Below are 21,569 nucleotides of genomic sequence, written 5' to 3'. Positions count from 1 at the left end.
GTGGCCCTCGCCCAGCCTCTCGGCCACAAACGCGGTGGTGAGGGCTGAAGGCGTGAGTCAGGCAGATGGTGGGAAGCGAGGGTCCTCCGGGACCTGACAGGAGGAGGGCGGGCAAGAAGGCGAGGGGCCAGCTGCGACAGACCTTCTGGGAGCTCCAGTCCAAGCTGCAAGAGCCAGTGTGGCAGAGGAAGCATCCAGGGAGCCCTGGCCTCTCCTTCCCCTTCAAAAACTGCTACCTCCTCACCTAGTCAAGGTCAGGGTCCTAGCCTTCCCTGCCAGGCTCTAGGCAAGAAAGGCTTACCCCGCAGAAGGACTCCACATCTCTGCCTCCCCAAGAATTTCCCTTCCGGGTTCAGAGCAGGTGTGGCCACCTCCGCCCCTGGGCCCCTCCCTTGCAACCCCACGCCCTGCCTGTGGCCTGTTATAAAGAAGTTTCCTAGCCAGCCTCAGGTCACTCCTGATCTGTGACTGCCGGAGCTGACCTGTCACAATCCTGGGCACACACCATCAACAGGAGAATGGAGGCAGCTGCACAGAGAGGTCCCAGTCTTGAGGTATCAAGGAGTGTTGGCCCCTGGGGTGCTGCTAGGCAGGGATCCATTCACAGTGATTGGGGCAGGTCATCTCTTAGGTCTCTGGCCTGAGGTGGAATGGGCTTTGTCTGACTTGGTGGGGCACAGTACATGCTACATGGAACCTTGGAGACAACGTGGAGGGCATCACTTGGGTGGGTACCACTGACTATGTGTGTCCAGGTACCATGAAGCATGCAGGATACACGAGTGCAAGCTATGTGTGTTGATCACATCACATGTTCACAGAGCTGAACAGGGATGAGGCCAGAGTAGTTCTGTCTCTTGTGTACACAGACAGGCAAAGGCTGGAGGGCCATGCAGCCCACCCAGGGAAGGGGTCTGGCTCCTCCTCAACCCTGTGGCCCCCACTGACTGGGGGCTTGGTATGCACTGACAGAGCTCCTGTTGTACATGAGCATACATGTGTGTGTATATTTGTGCATGTGTGAAGTGCTGGCACCTCAGCTCCTGTGTGTCTGTGGCATCTGGGGTTTGTGAGAGCAGCTCTTGCGTTCAGGTCAGCCCCTGTGACTCTGTTTCAGGGGTCTGCCTGTCTCTGAGCAGCCCTGGAGGCCTCGTTGGTTCTCCAAGACCCTTCTCTGGAGCCCCCTTTTCCAGCCCAAGCAGCTCAGCAAAAACTTCAGTGCCTCCTTTGCTTCACCTGTAACATGCAGTCGACTGTCCTGCCTCAACTATGAGGCGTGACCCTGAGACACACTTGAGCAGAGCTCTGAACCATGCAGCCACCATCAGCACTTCATGCTGGTACAAGCTCCCAGCAAGCTGCTGTGGGGTACATGGGAGCCCACAAACTGGAGATGAGCTCTGTTGTCTAGAAGTCAGCTGGCTCACTCCAACATGCATGTTCCCACTCACACTGGAGCAGCCTTCTTAGGCATACCTGGTGGGAGCAGAGGCTGGCTGGGTTGCAGCAGACACCTGCCCAGTCCTGGGAAGTGGGAGGTGCTGGAGCCCAGCAGGCTGCACTCCAGGCATGGGCAGTTTCAGTGGCTCAGACCAGGATGGGGACCTGGTGGAAAGTCCTCAGGGATGTTATACAGTGATTCACAGCCTGACCTGAGTTGGCAGGCCTGGCTGACCTGGTCAAGGCCTCATGGTACACAGGGTCTCTGCTGGGAAAGCTGGGCCCTGGGCCTGTCCTGAGACCCTGTAACTTCCTGGGCAAGATTAGGGGCCGGGAAGACTAGTCACGGTCTGACAGTGACTCAATCTCCCTCGAGCCCTCAGGTACTCAAGAGTTGGCTGGGCTGCAGTCCCCAGCCCCACTTGTCCTGAAGTCCAAGGTTTTTCCTGGACACTCCACTAAGCAGATAATATTCCACCCTGGGCCCACAGTGCTGAACAACATTCAGGCTTGAGCCACAGCCTAGACTTGACCAGTCCAGCCTGGCTGCATCAGTCCTAATCAAACCTGGCCATGCTGGCTCCAAGGAATTGGTGGAGTCCATCAAGACAATTCTTCTCAGAACCCCAGTACCCACAAAAATAGCACAGCTCCTACCTGGACAGGTCACCTAGGCCTGCCCTTTCTCAGGAGTCTCAGCTTCACTCAGGATGGCAGCACAGACCAACCCAGCCTCAACCTGCCTGCAAACACCATATCCTCTGTGTGTCCCCACTGCCCAGGCTCAGCCACAGCCCTTGTGGTGGGACCTGCTGCCATGATGGGTATCCCGGAAAAAAGGGAACATGGCCCTGAGCATGGGCCAGCCTCATCTGCGTGACAGAACAGACTGGGCTATCACTGGTGGCCAAGAGACATGACTGTAGCAAGTGTTCCCAGGGACAGAGAATGGAAGTTCACCAGGCTGTGGGTTGGGGGGCATATTTCTGGGGATGCAGGCTGGACTGAGCAGGGAACTGAGGCTGAGCAGCCTGTTCAGGCTCTCTTCTTGGATACAGGCTGGAGCTACAGCCCAAGCAACTAGCACAGAGCCTGGGAACCAAAAGACCCTCCAGGGAGACACACCCATGCTGCCCACATCCTGCTCCCACGAGGAGTGCAGGGAGGGGCTGGTGGAGCTGCACACCTCCTTCAGGGAGCTGCTCACCTTCTTCTGCACCAATGCCACCATCCACGGCACCATCCGCCTTGTCTGCTCCCGCCAGAACCGGCTCAAGACCACATCCTGGGGCCTGCTGCTCCTGGGTGCCCTGGGGGCTCTCTACTGGCAACTTGGGCTGCTCCTGGAGCAGTACTGGAGCTACCCAGCCATCATGGCAGTTTCTGTGCACTCTGAGCACAAGATCTTCCCTTCGATCACTCTGTGTGACATGAATCCACATCGGTAAGGGCCTGCAGAGTGTCAGCCTGGGGAGTGGGCCCCCCAGTGTCTCTTCTCTGCAGCCTGAGACCTCCCCCTGGGTGTGGTCTCAGATGAATCCCCACTGCTCACAAAGGCTTGTCATTGATGACCCCGCTTCTCCCTGCCCCTGTGCCCACCCGGGACGTCTTAAACCTCTAAGTGCCACCCACCCTGAAGAGTGCACCCTGAAGGGGTACCCAGGAACCATTGGGAGCCCGGGGTTGGGGAGGGAAGAGGGGGTTTTCTAGAAGGGCAATGTGAGCTGGGCTGCAACCATAGGGTCCCGCAGGAGGAAAGACCAGGCACCATTCCAGGTAAGGAGAGGAACCAAGTGGGGATGGGTTGTGAGCACGCCAGGAGCACCTTCGTCTAGCTCCTAATTCAAAGGCCCTGTCAGGTGCTGGGGGTGGGGGGAGAGGGCTGCTATCCCTGTGGAACACACAAGGACACTGAGGCCACACAGTGCAGGACCATCAGGGTTAGTCCCCTGGGGGACCTCACAAGGGTCTCCTCAGGAATGCCTCAGGTGACATAGGATGTAGCCACCTTGGGGTGGTGGCTCTGCTCAGTGCACCCCCATGGTCTGGTCCTGCCCCCAGGCCGAGCCCTGTCCGAAGGCATCTGGAGGAACTTGATGCATTCGCCCAGGAGAATATCTATTCCCTCTACAAGTTCAACTTTAGTAAAGACAGGGACACTTCCTACGCAGATGTCCCCAGTCCAGGGCCCTCCTTTCAGCTGGACCGCAGGATTCATCTGCAGCGGCTGAGGCATCTGGGTGGCCAGCACAAAGTAGGCTTCAGACTGGTGAGTGCCAGGTTCTGAGGAGGCAGGGGCTTGGGTGTGTTGCTGGTCCAGGAGCGCATGCCTGGTCATGGGCAGGTGAGGGGCTGTGACTGAACTGACCCCATGTCCTCCTAGTGTAACAGCACTGGCGGTGACTGCTTCTACCGTGCCTACTTCTCAGGCGTGACAGCTGCCCGGGAGTGGTACCGCTTCCACTATGTGGATGTCCTGGCTCTACTACCCACTGCCTGGGAGCACAGCCTCCAAAGTCATCAAGATTTTGTCTTGTCTTGCCACTATGACAGTGAGGACTGCCAAGCTGAGTAAGAAGGACAGGACTGGTGGGCGGCTCCTCTCTGTCCCACTCAGCAGAGTGTAGTTCTACTCTGGGGTCCAGCTGGCCAAGAAGCCAGAAACTAGCTGCCCAAGGCTGGCTACAAATGGCTCCATGCACAGATAAGGAAGGCCATGACCCCTCAATAAACATGATAGGGTGGCAGGTGACAAGCACATGTGGTCTGAGCATGGCTCTGGGTTCCAGGAACTTCCAGAAGTTCCACCACCAGACCTACGGCAGCTGCTACACATTTAAGGGCTTTTGGACCGCACAGCACCCAGGCATCACCCATGGTGAGTGATAGGCCCTGAAGGGTCCTGAAGGGCCCCTAGACACAGTTGGGTCAGATGGCCTCACACCGCTCCCTTGGCTTCCCAGGGATCAGCCTGGTCCTCAGAGCTGAGCAGCAGTATCACCTCCCTTTGCTGTCCGAGGAGACGGGCATCAAGATCATGATTCACGGGCACAACCACACACCCTTCCTGGAACATCGTGGCTTCAGCATCCGCCCAGGGACGAAGACCACCATTGGCATCAGAGAGGTGGGTGGGGCTCCGGAACCTTCTGCTCAATCCAGGCCTTGGGGGCGGGGTGGGGCCTCGAGGGGATGGGCAGAACTGAAGCCCCTCCCCCCAGGATGAGGTGCACCGGCTGGGAAGCCCCTACAGTCACTGCACAGATGGCGTGGAGGGCATGGACGTGCAGCTGCTGTACAACACCTCCTACACCACGCAAGTGAGTCTGGTTGGCAGGGAGGGTCCACGAGCACGAGGTGACCAGTGCATAGGAAGGGTTCCCAACTTGCATCCCTGCTGTCCCCCCAGGCCTGCCTGGTGTCCTGCTTCCAGCAGCTGATGGTGGAGAACTGCTCCTGTGCCTACTACCTGTACCCCCTGCCGGCTGGAGCTCAGTACTGCAGCCACATCCAGCACCCGGCCTGGGGTAAGCCTCTCTCTCCCTGAAGAATGCTATGAGCATCCGGAGTGCTCACTTCTAATGGACCCTTGCGAACCCTCCTCAGGTCACTGCTTCTACCGCCTCTACCAGGACCTGGAAAACCACCGGCTGCCCTGCGTCTCCCGCTGCCCCAGGCCCTGCAGGTGGGGAAGGGAGTGATGGGGTTGGGAGTCAGGGATCACTGCACTGGGGAGCACTGTGGGGTGTGACCAGTGGTCCTGCCTCTCCCAGGGAGTCTTTGTACAAGCTGTCTGCAGGGACCTCCAGGTGGCCTTCAACCAAGTCTGCTGTGAGTCCCTCAGGGATGTGGTGGGTTAGACCCAGCTAGTGCCTCTGGGGTTCCTGGGTGCTTCACACCCTCCTTGTGGCACTGGGAAGGGTAGTGTGGCCATGCAAGCCTTCTCTGTTCAAGGACTGGATCCTGGCTGCTGTTGGCGACCAGGGCCTGCGGAAACAGAGCTGGAGCCTGAGTCAGAGCCACAGGTGGGCGCACCTTCCCCTCCAGGGATGTGTCCTGCTGTCTCTCTCTCTCTCTCTCTCTCTCTCTCTCTCTCCCTCTCACACACTATCCCCTTACACCTCTATCCCCACTCCAGGAGCAGCGTGGCCAAAGTGAACATCTTCTACCAGGAGCTCAACTACCGCACTGTGGATGAGGCACCCGTGTACTCTGTGAGTGGCAGGCTGGAATCCAGGGCCTGGGCTGGCGATGAGGGCAGGGTCAGTGGCTAGCCACTCCCACTGACCACAGCCTTGCACGGGTGGGGTATAGGAAGTCCCCTGCCACTCACTGCCTGCCTACCCACAGGTCCCCCAGCTGCTTTCTGCCATGGGCAGCCTCTGGAGCCTGTGGTTTGGCTCGTCAGTCCTCTCCGTCCTGGAGCTGCTAGAGCTGCTGCTGGATACCACTGCCCTGGCCTTGCTGCTGGGCTTCCGCTGGCTCTGCCAGAGCCAAGCGGGAGATGGCACTGCTTCAGGACTGCCCCACACCACACCAGAGACCAGCCAGCTTCCTGGGGACTATAGACATAATGTCAGAGGTCCAGAGGACCCGGCTGGAGCTCACCCCCACCCATTGTTCCCAGGTTCCCCACAGGACATGTGTCTGCAGGGAGTCTTGGTGGAAGAATTAGGCTGAGCTCCAGCTCCGAGACTACTGACACCAGCAAGCTCTGCCAGGGCTCTGACCCTTGGCCTGACCTTGGGATCAGTGACAACAGTGGGCTCTCCTGGCTCTTCAAGGTGGGCCAGATTAGCCCCCACAGGGCCTTCCCCAGTCACCTAGGAAGAAGCACTAAACCTGTGGGCGGACACCACGAATGTCTAACACATCAGGGCCTCTCTGCATCCACCCACCCCACCTGGTTGGTGCACTCTCAGGTCAAGGCAGCCCAGAGCAAGGCGGAAGGGAAAGTCCTCAGCCCTCTCAACTTCAGAGTTCTGGGTGTGACTATGTGTCTGTGCATGTGTGTTGTGTGGGCAGAGGGGCCTCCGCATAGTGGTGTATTTGTTTGGTGTCACATTTCTCTATGCATATTTCCAGAACACGTCTATACCTGTGTGCAGGTGCATATGTATCAGACAGAGCCTGCATCGGTTTCCGGGCAGCTACTGGGCAAGTAGGAAGAAGGATAGGCCCAAGCAAAGGCATTCAGTGACCTTGGACTGTTTTGTAATAAAATCAGCAGGGCTGGTGGAGTGGCTCAAGTGGTGAAGCGCCTGCCTAGCAAGTGTGAGGCCCTGAGTTCAAATCCCAGTGCCGCCAAAAAAAATAAATTCTACCTGGTGTCTCGTGTGCACGTGTGGGTATCCTCAGCTGCCCATGCAGGGGTGAACTGCAAACTTCAGACTGTACCCCAAGACCCCCTTGGAGTGGACCACAGCAGCAGCACTGAGGGGCAAGGATACTAGGTACAGGCCAGGGCTGACCCAGAGACACCGGCCTCAGGCCACTCACGTTGATTGGGTCCACCCCTACTCCTACCAGGGAACACAGTCTAGGTCAAAGAAAGGCAGAAGGGCCAGGAAATGGGGGCTGGGGGTTATCAGGATTCTTTCTCAAAGAAGCCCCAGGTTCTGTGTCAGGCCCCTCGTGGCTTGTCTGGTTCATAACCTTTTGGGAAAAGACATTGATGGGACCCTGCTCAGTGCTGCTCCCAAACACCACCCCCACTTGAGACAGAGCTGAGCAAGGCAGGGTGGAGCCAATGAGCAGGCACTGGGTGCAAGCGGCAGAGGTTTATTAACCATGAGTGATTGGAGCAGGAGGGGGTGGGGTCCCACCAGCCCAAGGATGGCAGGGTGGGCAGTGGGCAGTCTCAAGCAGGGAAGAAGTAGCTAATTCTGCTCTTTAGAGTTACAGCCAGCAGACAAGGGAGACAGGGGCCCTGGACCAGTGCCCACCTTCCTGCCCAGGGAGCCTTCCAGGGCAGTGTTTGCATAGTGACCAACTGACTGGCCTTGGCTTTGCAAGGGCCCATAGTTGCAGAGGGGCCCAGCCTCTGTCCTGGGACTCCTTCAAAAGAGGGGACTTTGAAGGCATTGGTGGGCCCCCAAATGAGGAACCCCTGGACCCATCAGAGGACCCAGCCCAAAGGAAGAGGCCACCAAGGGGGCAGGGCAGAATTGTGCACAACCACCCTCCTCCAGCAGGCAGAGACAGAGTCATGGTGGTCCTCAAAAGTCCACAGAGAAAAGAAGCAGACAAAATCAGAACAAGGTCGTTGTAGAAAATCTGCTTAGTTGGTAACAAAACATTGGGTGTGGGGTGGAAAGTGCCAGTTCCTTTATGCACCAGCTCTGGGCCAAGTACCAGAGATGGCCCCTCTGGAGGAGGCAGGGGTGGGTCTGGGACTATCAGGCACAGGGACCTGCGTGGCCAGCCACATGGCCTTGGGACGCCTGCGTCCAGCTAGAGTGGAGGGCCCAGGCCAGAGCTCCATCCCCCAGCACCCTCCAAGCCAGCCTGGAAGCTGGGGTCACTAAGCGAGGTACTTGGGTTGGTTCCCTGGATGGGCTGCCACTCCTGCCAGGAAGGTGCTGGTGGCCGGCCACCAGCCCCAGGCTAGAGGAGGGGCTCTGGGGCTGTGTAGGAGGGACCCAGCTAGCAGGTCAGTGTTCTGGGACAGTAAACGTGGGGGCACGAGGTGACACAGGCCCTGAGGGCAGAGGGGCACAAGGTGATATGGGCCTCAAGTGGTTTGTGACTGAGCAACCCAGGGTTCTGAAGAAGGGGCCACCTGAAGACAAAGGTTCCCAGATGGGGTGAGGGACACCAGATAATGCAGCACCCTCCAAAATGTGGGGCTTCAAATGACTCAGTGCTGGGGTCTCTCTCCCAGTCCTGGTGTCCCAGTAGCTGGAAAGAAGGAAGAGCAGACAAGTGGGGGCTCCAGGAATGCCCGGCACTGGGGCTGTCTGGATAGGCCCATGGTCAATCACAGGCAGGGCCCTGGCTAGGTGAGAGGCTAGGGTCATCAGGGGCATGCAGGATGGCCGGGCGGGCGGGAGGCCAGGGTGGGGTCCCACGGCTGCCCGGCCTGTCCGGCCCTAGCTGTCCTCCAGGTGGAGGCCGATGAACTCCTGGATGCACCTGCGATACTGCAGTTCCGTGGGGCTGCTGCCCGATAGTGGGCCCGGCTGGCCTGGGGGCGCCTCAGCCTCACGCATTTCCTCAGCCATCCGGGCCAGGCGGAGCCTGGGGAAGGGGGTATAGTGTGAGGTGACCCCACCCCTACAGAGTACTTGTCCCCTCCCCAAAGCACGCGGCTTGTGCTCACAGCGTGACGATGTCAGCATTGGCCACCTGCACCGCGATGGTCAACGGGTCCTGCTGCTCCTGGTCCAGGGCGTGCTGGTCTGCCCCTCGCTTCAGGAACAGGCAGACCTGGCTGTGGGTGGAGGGGCATGTTGAGGAAGGCAGGGGTGAGGGGGGTAGAGGGGAAGATGGGCAGGGCAATCACGTGAGACTCACCCAGTGTGGCCCAGAAGCGTGGCATGGTGCAGGGGTGCTCGGCCCCGGCTGTCTCTTTGGTTCACATCCGCTCCGTTTTGCAGAAGGAATTCACATACAATCAGGGAGCCCTGGGGAGTCCAGCAACTCGGACTGAGCCAGGAAAAGCTTCTGGCAGGGCCGTGTATGCCCCTAGCCCCGGCCCCAGCATGGTCTCCATCCTGGAGGACGCCCATGTGTGGGTATAAAGTGGAGTCCTGTGCACAGGCTCCAGTCCCACTCACCCCTAGTACAGCCTGCACCAGCGGCGTCTTGCCCTCATCCTCAGCATTGGCCCAGTTGACCTCCGCCCCATGGGCCAGCGCCGCGGCCAGCGCGGGGAGATCACGGGTGCGCGCAGCTCTATGTGCCAGTAGCCCGGGGTGCAGTTCACGCACATCTGCCAGCCCCCAAGCTTCGGTCTCGGTCTCTCCATCCACCTCACCACTAGAATCCTCAGATTCTGCGCCCTCTGCAGGAGGGGTAAGGATCAGGGGCTGCAACCTCCCCCACCCCCAAACCCCAGGTGTGGGGAGGGCTGAAGCAAGGCAGAGGCTCCCCACTCACCCTCCTCAGTGACACTGTCCACCACGGAGCCTGCGCCAAAGGCGAGGACGTCTGAGCTGCCATCAGAGCTGCCTCCCAGGCCACTGTCGCTGCTCAGACCTGCAGGACAGTAGGCAGAGGGAGTCCTGAGCGTGGGAGACCTTGACTCCTCCCAGAATGCTAGGGGCGGGGGAAGGCTGGAGCCCCACCCATCCTCCAGGGGAGGCCCCCAGGGGCAGGACCAGTTCTCCTTAGGGAACAGATCCAAGCCCTGCCTCGGCTGGGAAGAAAGGACATAAAACCAACTAACAGCTCAGAGGAGCCAAGGGAACCCCACCCAGAAGCACAGCAGCAGGATGGACTCAGAGCACGCCAGGCTTTGAGTTCACCAAGCCATGGAGATGCTGCCCAGGCTGCAAGGGAGGAGCAGAGCAGCCATTGCTTAGGGCCAGGTGCACCAGCACCCCCTGCTGCCCACAGTCATACACACAGCTGTGTGCATGCACACAGCCCACACACCTTCAAGCACACATTTCCACACATCACTCTTGATAGTCATGGCCTCAGCACAGAGGTTAGCGTCCAAGATACCCCAAGCCCTCCCAGTCTTAGCCCTGCTAACGCCTAAATTCTCCCCATCCCAGTCCAGCCTGTTTGTGAAACCATCACCGGGGCTCCACGCCCTCCTTCATGTAATGCCTAGCCTTCCAGTCCTTGAGCAAGTGCCACCCACACTTGTCCACTCTCCAGGGGAGCCTTGCTTGGCCCCTCTTCTGCTACCCTGGCTGGGGCTGCTAGCTCCTGAGGGGGATGGGCAGCAGGGGATGGGGGCCCCCCAGCACTTACTGCGTGGACCAGCCCCAGCAGCCCCAGCATCGAAGTAGGAGAAGAGGGAGTCCAGCTCATCCGGGCAGAAGAGGGAATCCCGGCGGAACTTGCGCTCCAAAGTGCCTGCTGCAGGGGACGGGCTCCTTGTTCATATGGGAAACTGAAGTCTGGGGCGTGAGTGTTGTGGGGGGTGCCCTAGGTCATGCTGGGAGTCAGGCAGAACACCAAGGCACCCCTATGAGACCCTGCCTCTAGCCTACCCAACCCCACCATGACATCCAGGGCTTGATGGCTCCTCTCGGGCCATCCTGCCCAATCCTGCCCAAGTATGTGAAGTGGGATGCAGCTGCCACAGCCCTCCTACCTGAGGACAAAGCAGCAACGGACGGCAGGACAGGCTCAAGCCTGACTTTGCGGTGGGCAGTGGGGACACGGGGGGAGCTATGGGGGCGCTGGCACTTCTGTGCCCGCCAGCGTCTTGGGGCCTCCCGGGCCGGCACAGTGGGTGACTTCTGCAGAAACTTCTTTTCCACATATTTGTCCTTGATCCAGGCTTCCTTGTCCTGTCTGGACCAGAGGCAAACATGAGGCTGTATTCATAGGCTGGGACTCCCCTGCCGAGCTGGGCTGCTCCCCACCTCACCTGGGGCTACTGGCTATGGGCTTCCTGCTGCCTGAGCCCTCACACTGGGCCTCATAGATCTGGTTCATGGTGCTGTTTCCAAGCTCACACATCAGCTGGTAGGAGCAGGGTATGTAGATGTCAGTCCAAGTTCAAAGAACCAGTTCCCACCCCAGAGGGGCCCACTGGCCTTCAAGAAACACTGCACGCACCTTTAGCAGCTCTGGCTCCCAGGAATCCAGTGTCAGGGACCGCACCTTGGAGCAGTGCACACCCAGGCTCCTAGAAGGGGCAGGGATGAATCAGGGTGCACCTTTGCCTTGTTGCAGCCCCACCCTGCCTGCCCAGAGTTAGGAGGGCCACCTGTGGATGCCTGAACACTCGATGCAGAGCAGCACGCCCAGGTTGATGCTGGCCCAGCGAGGATCTGGCTGGCCACAGTCACCACACTGGCTGTTGCCAGCCACACTCTGAATGCGCTGAAGCACGCCCTCGCCCTTGCCTCCGCGCTCCCGAGAGTCTGAGGCAGAGTCAATGCTGCTTGTAGATGGGGATGCTGTGCGGTCCAGCCTCTGGGGGACAGTGTGAGGGGCCACTTAGTCCTTCGGAGCTCCAGTTCCACTCCCCAAGAGGTCCCCTCCTCCTCTCCAGCCAGAAGGGCCAGCATAGGCCAGGCCCCTCAAGCACAAATCTGCTCGTGCGTATGTGCACAGACATTCACACACCATCACTGCACATACACACGTGCCCATGCGTGTGATGCCTGCACAAGCATGCATGCAGTCTGCAGGAGCTCTCCCATGGGCACACAAGTGTACACATGCATGTGGAAAGACAGGAGTGCTGTACCTCACTATAGCAGCTGTCTGGACTCTCCCGGTAGGCAGAGGCAATGCTAGCCTGCACGGCTTGAACCCAGGCCTGTCTCAGCTTTTCGGAGTCAGCCTGCAGCATGCAGCTCCTGGAGGGAGGGGCCAGTCAGGCTGGGTGGGCAGGGGCTCCCCCCACCCTGCCTGGGGCTGGGCCTCCTCACTTGGTGGGCGACACGACCTCAAAGCAGAACCTCCGTTCAATGTCCTCGCAGGGCTTCACAGAGCACAGGCGAAGGTCATCCACCACCACAGTCAGTGCATCCTGTGATCAACACCACTGTGTCTCACATACTTGGCCTCCCCCACTGCATCATGATCATCGTCTAGGCAGGGAAGGGTATGGCAAATGGTGACCCTGTCCCCCAGCTCACCTTGAGCTTCTTCTGGTAAACCAGCTGGCTGTTCTGAATGGAGAACCAGCGCCTAGGTGAAGTGGATAAGGGATGAGGGGTCAGGCAGAGCTGGCCCCATGTCCTCTCTGCTCTTGTCCCAGCCTGCCTCGGCACCACCCAAGAAAGGCCCTCACCGGTTCCATGTCTTAAAGGCATTGCTGGCTCTCTTGAAGAGGTAGCCCTCCATCACCACACCACTGGGTGCGTCCACATCGAACTCGACTTTTGACTCGTCATAGGAGAAGTCCTGAGGAGGACAGAGGTATCCCTCAGGGAGCACCCACCCCTGGAGGGCCTTGACACCCTCCCGGGCTTGCCCAGACCAAAGGCTAAGGTGAGGCACATGCTCAGACAGGAGAGCCCCTGGCTTGCAATACCAACTTCCTGCAGGAGTCCCCTGCCGTAAGACCCTACGGGCAGACCCCTGGGTTCACAACTGGGCCTGAGTTTTCCAGACCCCACCCCCAGGCTTGCAAGGACACGTGGGCTGCAATCAGGAAGGAAGCTGCCCCCCAACCCCTACCGCCCCACATCCTGAGTGCCCCATTCGTGTTGCCAGCTGGGCCAGCTCCAGCTGCCTGACAGAGCTCCATTCAGGAGCCCGGGAGCCTCGGGTGTCCTGTGTGTCTTGCTGTCCAGCAAGCCAGGCCAGCAGAAGAGAGGCATGGACACCTGCTCTCAGGCTGAGTGGGGGCAGGAAGGCACAGCTGCTGCCACTCCCTGGGAGGACGTGGCTGGGCTCAGCCCACATCCTGTTGGTGCCAGCAATCAGCCCACAGGTGCCTCAGTGCAGCAGGGCAAACTGAGGCAGGGAGATGTCCTTGGTGCTGAAGCACCTCAGGTGGGGAGGGCCTAACTGTCCCCACCACAGCCCCTGCATGCACACCCCAGGTTGCAGCTCTCTCACCTGCAGCAGTGTCTGAGGCCCGAGCAGGGTGGGGGGAGAGAGAGAGCCAGTGAGTGACGGCCCTGCCCCCAACTCCCCCACCACAACCCCTCCCAGGCTCTCTCTGGTCCCACCTGCAGCCAATCTCTGCCCCAGGTGACCCCAGAGATGCCCTCGACCTCTAAGGAGTGAGGTCTCGGTTCCAGCTCCAGCCCCTCCATGCACCCAGCCAGCCAACTTTGTCAGGGCCCCTGACTATGGGGTCCCCTCCCTCTGACTGTACATTCCAGAGGGGTGAAACCTCAGCAGGCAGAGTAGTTGCAGGGTCTGCTGGGCAGTAAGTGGACGGGGCTGGAAGGAAGATCAGAGCTTGTGGAGTGGGGAAGAGGGGCGGTGGCCTCTGATGATCCCAGTGTGCAGGGAGGTCAGTTGCAGGGCCTTACCCGCTGCTGGATAGCAGCATGCTTGCGCTCCATCTCACGCTTTTCCACTGCAGAGTCGATAACCAGTTGGTCCAGCTTTGGGAGTAGGGAAGCATCAGGAAGGCAGTAGACCCCTTCCCAAGGCCCTAGCCAGAAATCCCACCCACCTACAGGCTCACCTCAGCCGCCAGCTTCTTCATGTAGGGGTCTAGCCGGTGCAGGAGGCTGTGGCCCTGCTGGAAGAAGCTGTACTGGGCATGCATGAAGGACAGCATCTGCAGGTAGATGTGGAGCCCTGGTGAGGTCTGACTCCTACCACCCAGGCGGTACTTAAAAGCACCTCCCCACACAGGTACTCACAGAATCCAAGATCTCAAACTTCTTCTTGGCTTGGAGGACATTGATCTGCCAGAGGAGGAGCAAACAGGTGAGAGGGCTCAAGGCCCAGGCAGCCAAGTGGCCTGTACCTTGCCATAGAGTCCACTCTATGTTGTTCTCTGACCTCCGTCCCCAGATGGTCTTTACTCTCTGCACTGTGCCAACTTCACCCCCAACCCATGGTCCTGGAGTCCTTCCCCACGTCTGCATGTGGGGTCCCATCTGGGTAAAACCCTGTCCATATCCAGACAAGCCTCCCTGTGCAAGGTCAAGGCCTATCCTCCTACCACTCACCCCACCCCTAGGCCTTTGCTGGGCATCTGCCCCTCTGTGTTTCAGGAGCTGCATCTCTACTGCCCTATGGCTGACCTGCAACACGTAGTCCAGAGCCAGGTGGCGAAAGCACTTCCTGGTGAGGGTGAGGGCACCCGTGGCCTCCTCTACTTCATGGGGCCGGTGCCGTGGTGCCTGGGCATTCCTCACTAAGGAGAGTTCCATGTCCTCCCGCACTTTGTCAAACTGCTTCTTTGTCTCCTTAAATTTGCGCACATCCCTGAAGTGCACATACCGGCAGGAGCGCAGGTCAGAGGTCAGAGATCAGAGATCAGAGAAGGGGTGCACGCTGGGCTTTCTCACTTATCCTCCCTGCCCCTCCTTTGCTCCTTTCCCCACCTCCCTATCCTGGGCCCACACCCCCCTACCCCTATGGCCCTTGGTCTCCCATCCTCCCTCTTCCCAACCCCTCACCACCTTATTCCCCCCATTATACTAGCCCAAGCCCCAAGCCTTTCCCCCCCATTTCAGACCCTCAAAACCAGCATCAACCTGAAATCTCCCCTGGGGTATCCCCATGCACCCCAACCACATGGCAGGGCTAAGCTAGAACACCTCCACCCAGCCCTGTCCCAGTCAAACCTTCTGCTAGAGGGTTCCACCTCTCATGCCTGAATCTTTGCCTAAGGAACCCCTGGGCAGACTCCCCCACACACCCTGGAGATGGAACATGGCCTTGGGCCTTCCCCCAGTGCTAGGGGCCAAGGGGGCCTAGAGCTCAGCCAAAGCTCCTATTACTCACTCTTTGACAAAGTTGTGGAGCTGCTGCCGCACAGACCTTTGGGCCTGGTCAAACAGGATCTGAGACACAGGCAGGGTGGGGTTGTTGGGGGTCTGTCTCTGCAGGACCCCTTAGGCAAACCCCATTTGTCACCCAGGTGAGAATCAAGAGAGCTCCGCCCAGCTCTGCCTGTGCCCCAGGTTGCTACAGAGGGCACTGCCCAAGGGGTCTATCCCACACCAGAGCTGGCCTCTGGGGGCTAGGGAAGCAGCCCCCAGCCTGAGTTGGTGCCCGTAGGCAACAGCTGTGACCACCTGCTCATCTTTCCACCTGGCTCTTAGCCAGTCTGGAGGCCAATGTTGTCAGATAGGCCTCTACAGCTCCACCCCACAGCTTCTGCACAGGGGGCACACACCGGCCACCTTGAGCTGACCACTCTGCAGCAAGAAGGACTCAGTCAGAGAGAGGAGCTCCCAAAGGGCCAGGCTTGGGGAGTAGTGCAGGGGGATGACGTTGGGAGCTGAAGGGGCTTTGGGCCTCTCCACGGCACTTAGAATGAGACCCTCCCCACATGGAGGAGGGCGGGGCAAACCAGAGGCAGGCAGACAGGCAGTCAGGCAGGCAGACCGCCAGGATGACCTATCCTGAGCTGGTTTATTTCTGAGCTCCCCCTGCAGCGGGTGGGGGCCCCTTGTTTAGTCTGGGGCCCTGGTTCCCAGGCCATGGCTCCCCACCCCCATATGCCTTGGCCTGCTCTGTGTGTCTATCTACATTTTTGCTGGGGTCCTGTGGGGTCACCCAAGCCCTACCCAATAGCAGTGAGGTCGTCACCCAGAAACGGGTTGGCTTGGGAGAGAGTGCTCTGGCCAACTGGGAGATCCAGGATGAACTTCCCCAAGGTTTCCCCCACCCCAAGACCCTCTGCCCTCAGCCTTGGGCAGTGTACTGCCTCCTCTGCCCCAAGATCCAGTCTAGCCATTGCCTGCGTCATGGTAAAGTCCCCCCAGGGATGTCCCCCACGCCCCACTGACTCACAGACACAGGGTGGCCACCATTCCCACAGACTGAAGGAGCAGAATATGGCCTTTCCTACTGGCAATCGCCAACTCAGCTGTCTTGAGACCTGGCCAGCTCTGCTCTGAGCTGGGTGGGGACTTCAGAAGCTGCGGGGGCAGCTCAGTTGGAAGCTAGGGCCCCTGTGCCCACTGGCACTCACCGTGTGATAGTTGACCATCTCCTGCAGGCTGTCTCCAAACCTCTGCAGACATTCCTGGGGAGAGGCAGGGGTAGGCCATGTTGAGATGGGCAGTGAGGGGTCATGTGGGTGACACCTCCTCCAAGCCCACAAGGGATCCCTGCCCACAGGACACAGAGCTGCACCTGAGACAGAGCACCAAGGTCCACCTACTCCTGGGTCTGGGCATCCCTCGGGGACTACCTCCCTTCCCCTACCTCCACCTTGAGGTCACAGGCCAGTTGGCCCCTCACCGAGATGACGGTGTCGCCTTGGCACTGCTGGGACAAGTCGCGGACACCACTCACGAACAGCCTGTTGGTGGTGACATAGGCCTTGCCGGCCTCGATCATGCCACTGCATAGCTTGACCAGCTGTGAAGGGGACAGGATAGGAAAGATGAGTGTCTGGCAATTCACGTCCTTCATGAAGACAGATCACAGAGAAGAAAACACTCTCAATGTGAGGACTGGCCCACGAACAGCCAGAATTCAACTCAGGCCCATTAGCACCCAAGACACAGCTCTCCTTCTGCCTCCCAAGATGGAGGCAGTGCCACCATAGCCTTTGAGCCCACCTGAGCCTGCCTAGCACTCACTCAAAGGACCATCTAGGAAGGGAGGCTGGTGCTACCTAGGTCTCAGCTCCGTATTGAGAGGCTGGCAGGACAGGGAGCTTCAAGCAGGGGACCCAGGGCTTGTATGTGGGTGTGACCCCACCAGGTCAGAGGGCCAGCCAGTATGGAGCTCATGGCCACTGACCTTCCTGCCTCCCCTGCTCTGGTGCCAGCTCCCCCACCTCTCCTCTCCCTCATCCTCAGTCTCTAAAGCAGTCACAGCAGCTATCCCTTGTCCAGCTGCCAACTAAGGCACAGATGGATGCCCCTTGGGTCCTCCCCCTTGATGAGATGAGATGCAGGACCATCCATGTGTACCTGAGCCATGTGCAACCTGGGACACATGCAGCAGGGCCAAAGATGAGGTCACACGGAGCATGACACATGTGCTGACTCACAAAGGTCGGAGTGAGTGAATTTGTAGTGGCAAGTTCTGCCATTCCACCATCCTAAGTCCAGCTTGAGCATGAGGGAGGCAGAGCAGTGCTGGCCTCTCCATATACCCCAGGCCTGCCCCTCACCTTGTCCAGTTTGGCTTCAATCTCCACCACATCCGTTTCTACTTCGTCAATGGTTGCCCTGCAACAAGAATGGTGGGTCAGCTTGCAGCCAGCTGTGTTGGCCAGAGTCAGTCTGGGGCTTCACCTCCCCTTGCACCTCCCCAAGGGATCTGCTTTGGGAAGGGGCCTCCAGGAAACTGAGGCAAGAGAAGTAAATACTCTGCCTGGGGGACAGGACTGGAACCCAGGTCTGGTAACACCAGAGTCACCCAAAAGCCATGAGTCCCTGGGCAGGAAGAGGCCACAGCCAGTGGCCTCCCCATAGGCTATGACTGCTACATCCTAACAACAGAAGATTAGACGATTAGACAAGCCCTCAGCCCCTGAGCACAGTAGGGGGCCAATGGTGACAGGTACAGCATTGCTGGTCTTTCTGACCTTTCTCCTCTCTGGAACTCAGAGCTGACCCTGAACACCATTTGGACATCCACTTGACTACTGAAGAGCCTGCCTCTCACCCCCCTGCTCCTACTGCAGCCCACCCTGGCCTGGCATCTGTGAACCCTGGAGCAGGCTGGGTGCCAGAGCCAGTAGCTAAGGAACCACCAAGCCCCAAACCAGGGAGGAAAACTGTTTCTGGCTCCCTCCAGCTCAAAACTACAAATGGCACACTTTACCCGGAGAGAGAGGTGGGCCAGGTTTCCTCTGAGCTCACTCCCACTAGGCTGGCCTGACAATGGGGAGGGAAGAGTTAATGATGACATCACCAAGAGAAGCCTGGAGAATCCCCGGAAGCCAGAGGCAGATGGATCAGGCACGTGACACCCCCCCCCCACTCCTGGCACCCCCTCCTACTCTGGGAACAGGAAGTAAGGAAATAGGGACAGCTTTCCAGCAACCCCTCACCCCATACAATCAGCTCAGCTGGTGAACTGGACCCGTCTGGTCTGCTGTGGATGAAGGACCCTGGGCACTGGCTGGCACAGGCTAGGGGTGAGGGCAGGCATCCAGGGACAAGTCTTGGTTGGGGATAGCAGAGGACAAGCCATCTAAGTCTTCATCTCTTGCTGTCCTCCCCCACCCCAACCCCGCCTCCCCGACCACCACCATAGGCAGGGAAAGGGGTTTCTCAAAGCTGGCTGAGAGCCTGCAGTCACACAGGACATAGCTTGCCCTTAATTGGAAGCTGGGACTGAAGTGGTTAGGTTGCCCAGCCAGGGACCTCCAGAGGTCCTGGCAGTCCACCGGGCAGGACATTACCTCTCTGGACAGCCCCCACACCTTCCTGAGGGATAAGGGGTCCCTGAACCCTAGAACAGAGAGGGTACAGGGGAACAGGGGAATGGACTTGCAACATCTGCTTGGTCATTGCTGGACTGTGACCTCACAGGATGTCCCCACAGCCTGCCCTGCTCAGAAGAAATGCCCCTCAGATTCAAGTCTAGCCTACATCACCTGGAGGTATGGCCCACCACGGGAGGTGAGGCTCTGGACCCTGACCACTAATATATAGCTGGAGGGACCGTCCACCTAAGAATGTGTAGTGCAGGTCACCCTCTCAGCAGGCTGGTTGCCCTAGACAGCTGCATGAAGAGCTGCCACCTTACCTGGCTGAGGAGCCTGGGTCTGGGAGGTGGCAGAGGCGGGGCTGTACAAGTTGCTGACAAATGTGCTCATGGGAACACAGAGGGTGCTCAGCAGAGGCCTGGAGGACTACCACCCTGTCCTAGGATTCCCTCGGCACTCTCCTCCCCAGCTGGGGACCTGAGGCCTGCCCTCTGCATGCAGCCACAATTGCCTCAGCTTCACACAGGGTGGAGAGGAGCCCCCAGACCAAAGCCATGACTCAGCAGTTGAAGCCCCACCCAGTGGAGGGCCTGCAGACAAGGATGTGCCCAAGCTCCAGCAGGGTCCAGGACTTTGAGGCATTCTCAAAGCAGTCAAAAGCCACCCCCCACACCCACCCGCCCCCAAGCAGGATCCCCCTTCCCAGGCCGGGGGCCAAGCTCCTCCTCACTTCCACAACCTCCTGCTAGCCCGACCCGGAGGCCTCCTCAGCAGGAAGAGCACCACCCCTGTGACACCTGGAAGTTCTCAAATCCATCAAACCTGCTTACCCCAAACCACTGAGTAGGGAGGGCTTCCCTGGCCCCATGACCGAGGTCCAGTTCGTCATCCTCAGCCCCCACCCCAGATCCATGAGGCACTTTCCCAGGGCACCCCTCCCTACCAAAGGAAGCACTGCCAAGCCTAAGCTGCTGACACACCTGCTATAGCCCCACAGCTCTAACAGGGTGATTGTGGGAGGGAAGGCCCAGAGGTGAATGGGGTTTGACTGGCCAAGGCCCAGACCCCTCAGCAAGGGGCAAGGAGGAGCTGAAGCTTCTGGGAGCGGCCAGGATGAAGGGGAGTGCCTTAGCTCAGACGAAGCCCCCAGCGCAGAGGTCCTGGCCATGCTATCCCCCCAGCCTGGGTGCAGGATAAGATCTTGGGGGTGCCTGAGTTGCTCACTCCCTCAGTCAGTCAGTAACAGAAAGGAGAACACAGGGTCATACCAGCACTCTGCCCAGTGCTTGGGCTGACCTGGACCCTCTCACTCCCGGGCTCCTGAGCCTTTGTTGCTGACTACCTTGTGGATTTGCTGAGGCAGGACCCCAGAGACCCTGCATGCATGCACATGCACGACCAAGCACATGTATGCAGAAGCGTGACACGTGCTTGTGCACAAACATGCATGTATGCAGGAGCACAATGCACACAGGTGTGTGCGTCCAGGAACATGGTACACACGTGTGCACCAGTGCTGGAACACATACCTGCACAAATTAACATGTGTCCAGAAACATGGCAGACACAGTAAGTGAATCCACAGACAGCTGGAACATACACAGGCATGCATGCACTCATCACCAGTCTATGAGAATGCACCAAGCACGCCAGCTCAGTGGTGAAGTTCACCCACACATTCATGTACATGGTCTGCTACCTCAAGGGAGGGGCAGAGTGGAAGAGCTCACACATGCGCACCTGCACACATACATGTGCAGAGGTCAGGGGCAAATGGCACATAAAAGTTGCTCCATTACAGTTTGCCAAATGTCACGCAATGAGTGAGACAGCGGCACCTTTGTGCACACATCCATGAACGTGTAGCTCACACAGATGTACCCACTTTCATGCCCAAGAACGATGAAAGACAAAAACCCACGGTTGGACAAGACACCTACCCTCCCACCCAAACCTCCTACCTGACCTTTCCTACTACTCTGTGCAGCCCCCACCCCTCCAGACTCCTGGGTCATTAAAATCACCTTTCACTCTTACTAAGGGACCCCACCCCAGACCCTAAATATTGCTCCAACTGACAGCATTCATGCACTGCTCTGGACCCATGAATAAAGACAGACTAGGGACAGAGCGCCTGGACCCAGACAATCCTGGTCACAGCTGGACTGCAGGGTCTGGGAGGGGCTCAGGCAGCGCAGGTGGCCACCGCAAGAAGGTTCAGACACAAAGAGGGGTGGACAGTCTCAGAGGTGGCCGTGCCCACAACTGTCCGGCGGACACAGCTGCGCGAGGGCCCGATTGCCCACGCGCGCGCCTTCCGCGCGAGGTGACCAGCACAGGGGCGTCTATTGTTCCGGTCCCCCGGGGCCCGGGCCGGGGGCGGGGCTGCGCCGCCGGAGAGCCGCGGCTTTGTCCAGGCTGGGTCCTCCGCCCCGGTCCCGGGTGGCTGCGGCGCAGTCACGAAGCCGAACACTCCCGCCCCGCCGCGGGCACAAAGGCGGCCCGCTGCCTGCGCCCGCGCCAACCCCGGCGGCCCGCGGCGCACCTGAAGCGCGGCGAGTCCTTGATGCACTCCTCGAACTCCACCGTCATGGCTGCGGCGCGCGGCGCTCACTGGACCGAGGACCCCGGCGCGCCGAGCGGCATCCCCGGCCGGCCGGCCGCCCGCCCGCCCGACCCGCCCGCGCCGCGCTCGGCGTTCGCCCGCCCCGGAATGAGGCCGCCGCTCCGCTGCCCCGCCCCGCCTGTCACCGCCGGGGAGCGTCGCCAAAGTCGGCCGCCCCGCGCGCCGCCCGCTGTCACCGCCTGGGAGCGTCGCCAAATGCTCTGCCGCGCATCGCCCGTTGTCACCCCCTGGAAGCGTCGTCAAACGTTCTCCCTGCGTCCGCAGTCAGGGGGTCTGATTGCTGGATAGGCCGTGGCAGTCGGGCTTTGAGGCCGCTGGCCGGGCTGTGGGAAA

The 21,569-nt window shown here is 59.4% G+C and overlaps 2 protein-coding genes across 7 annotated transcripts; one reads left to right on the top strand and one right to left on the bottom strand.

Moving 5' to 3' along the window:
- Positions 1-321: 321 nt before the first annotated feature.
- Scnn1d (sodium channel epithelial 1 subunit delta) lies at positions 322-7,045 on the top strand. The gene is made up of 13 exons (XM_074081615.1): positions 322-554; positions 1,824-2,884; positions 3,502-3,709; positions 3,824-4,011; positions 4,230-4,318; positions 4,404-4,567; positions 4,662-4,760; positions 4,850-4,967; positions 5,047-5,125; positions 5,214-5,271; positions 5,395-5,465; positions 5,579-5,654; positions 5,791-7,045. Exons 2-13 carry the CDS (start codon positions 2,433-2,435, stop codon positions 6,118-6,120), a joined length of 1,932 nt encoding a protein of 643 aa, XP_073937716.1. The 5' UTR covers positions 322-554; positions 1,824-2,432; the 3' UTR covers positions 6,121-7,045.
- Positions 7,046-7,205: 160 nt separating this feature from the next.
- On the bottom strand, positions 7,206-21,290 carry Acap3 (ArfGAP with coiled-coil, ankyrin repeat and PH domains 3). Of its 6 annotated transcripts, none has more exons than XM_074081608.1 (24): positions 21,156-21,258; positions 18,001-18,053; positions 17,345-17,402; positions 16,462-16,581; positions 16,190-16,243; positions 14,995-15,053; positions 14,289-14,472; positions 13,902-13,946; positions 13,721-13,816; positions 13,563-13,637; positions 12,368-12,480; positions 12,213-12,264; positions 12,003-12,103; positions 11,819-11,930; positions 11,333-11,541; positions 11,182-11,251; positions 10,991-11,085; positions 10,712-10,914; positions 10,366-10,473; positions 9,541-9,639; positions 9,219-9,445; positions 8,956-9,065; positions 8,762-8,872; positions 7,206-8,679 (listed from the first exon to the last, which is right to left on the bottom strand). In XM_074081608.1, exons 4-24 carry the CDS (start codon positions 16,558-16,560, stop codon positions 8,532-8,534), a joined length of 2,370 nt encoding a protein of 789 aa, XP_073937709.1. In that variant the 5' UTR covers positions 16,561-16,581; positions 17,345-17,402; positions 18,001-18,053; positions 21,156-21,258; the 3' UTR covers positions 7,206-8,531. The 6 variants fall into 6 exon arrangements, with proteins under 6 accessions (XP_073937709.1, XP_073937710.1, XP_073937706.1 ...); XM_074081609.1 differs by lacking the exon at positions 21,156-21,258 and adding an exon at positions 18,230-18,381; XM_074081605.1 differs by lacking the exon at positions 18,001-18,053 and having other exon boundaries at positions 21,156-21,290.
- Between the last annotated feature and the right edge of the window lie 279 nt (positions 21,291-21,569).

This window comes from Castor canadensis, chromosome 7 (genome assembly GCF_047511655.1).
Source record: "Castor canadensis chromosome 7, mCasCan1.hap1v2, whole genome shotgun sequence".
Taxonomy (NCBI): Eukaryota; Metazoa; Chordata; class Mammalia; order Rodentia; family Castoridae; genus Castor; species Castor canadensis.
The sequence above is the reverse complement of the archived record's forward strand: the minus strand, read 5'-3'. Positions and strand labels throughout refer to the sequence as shown.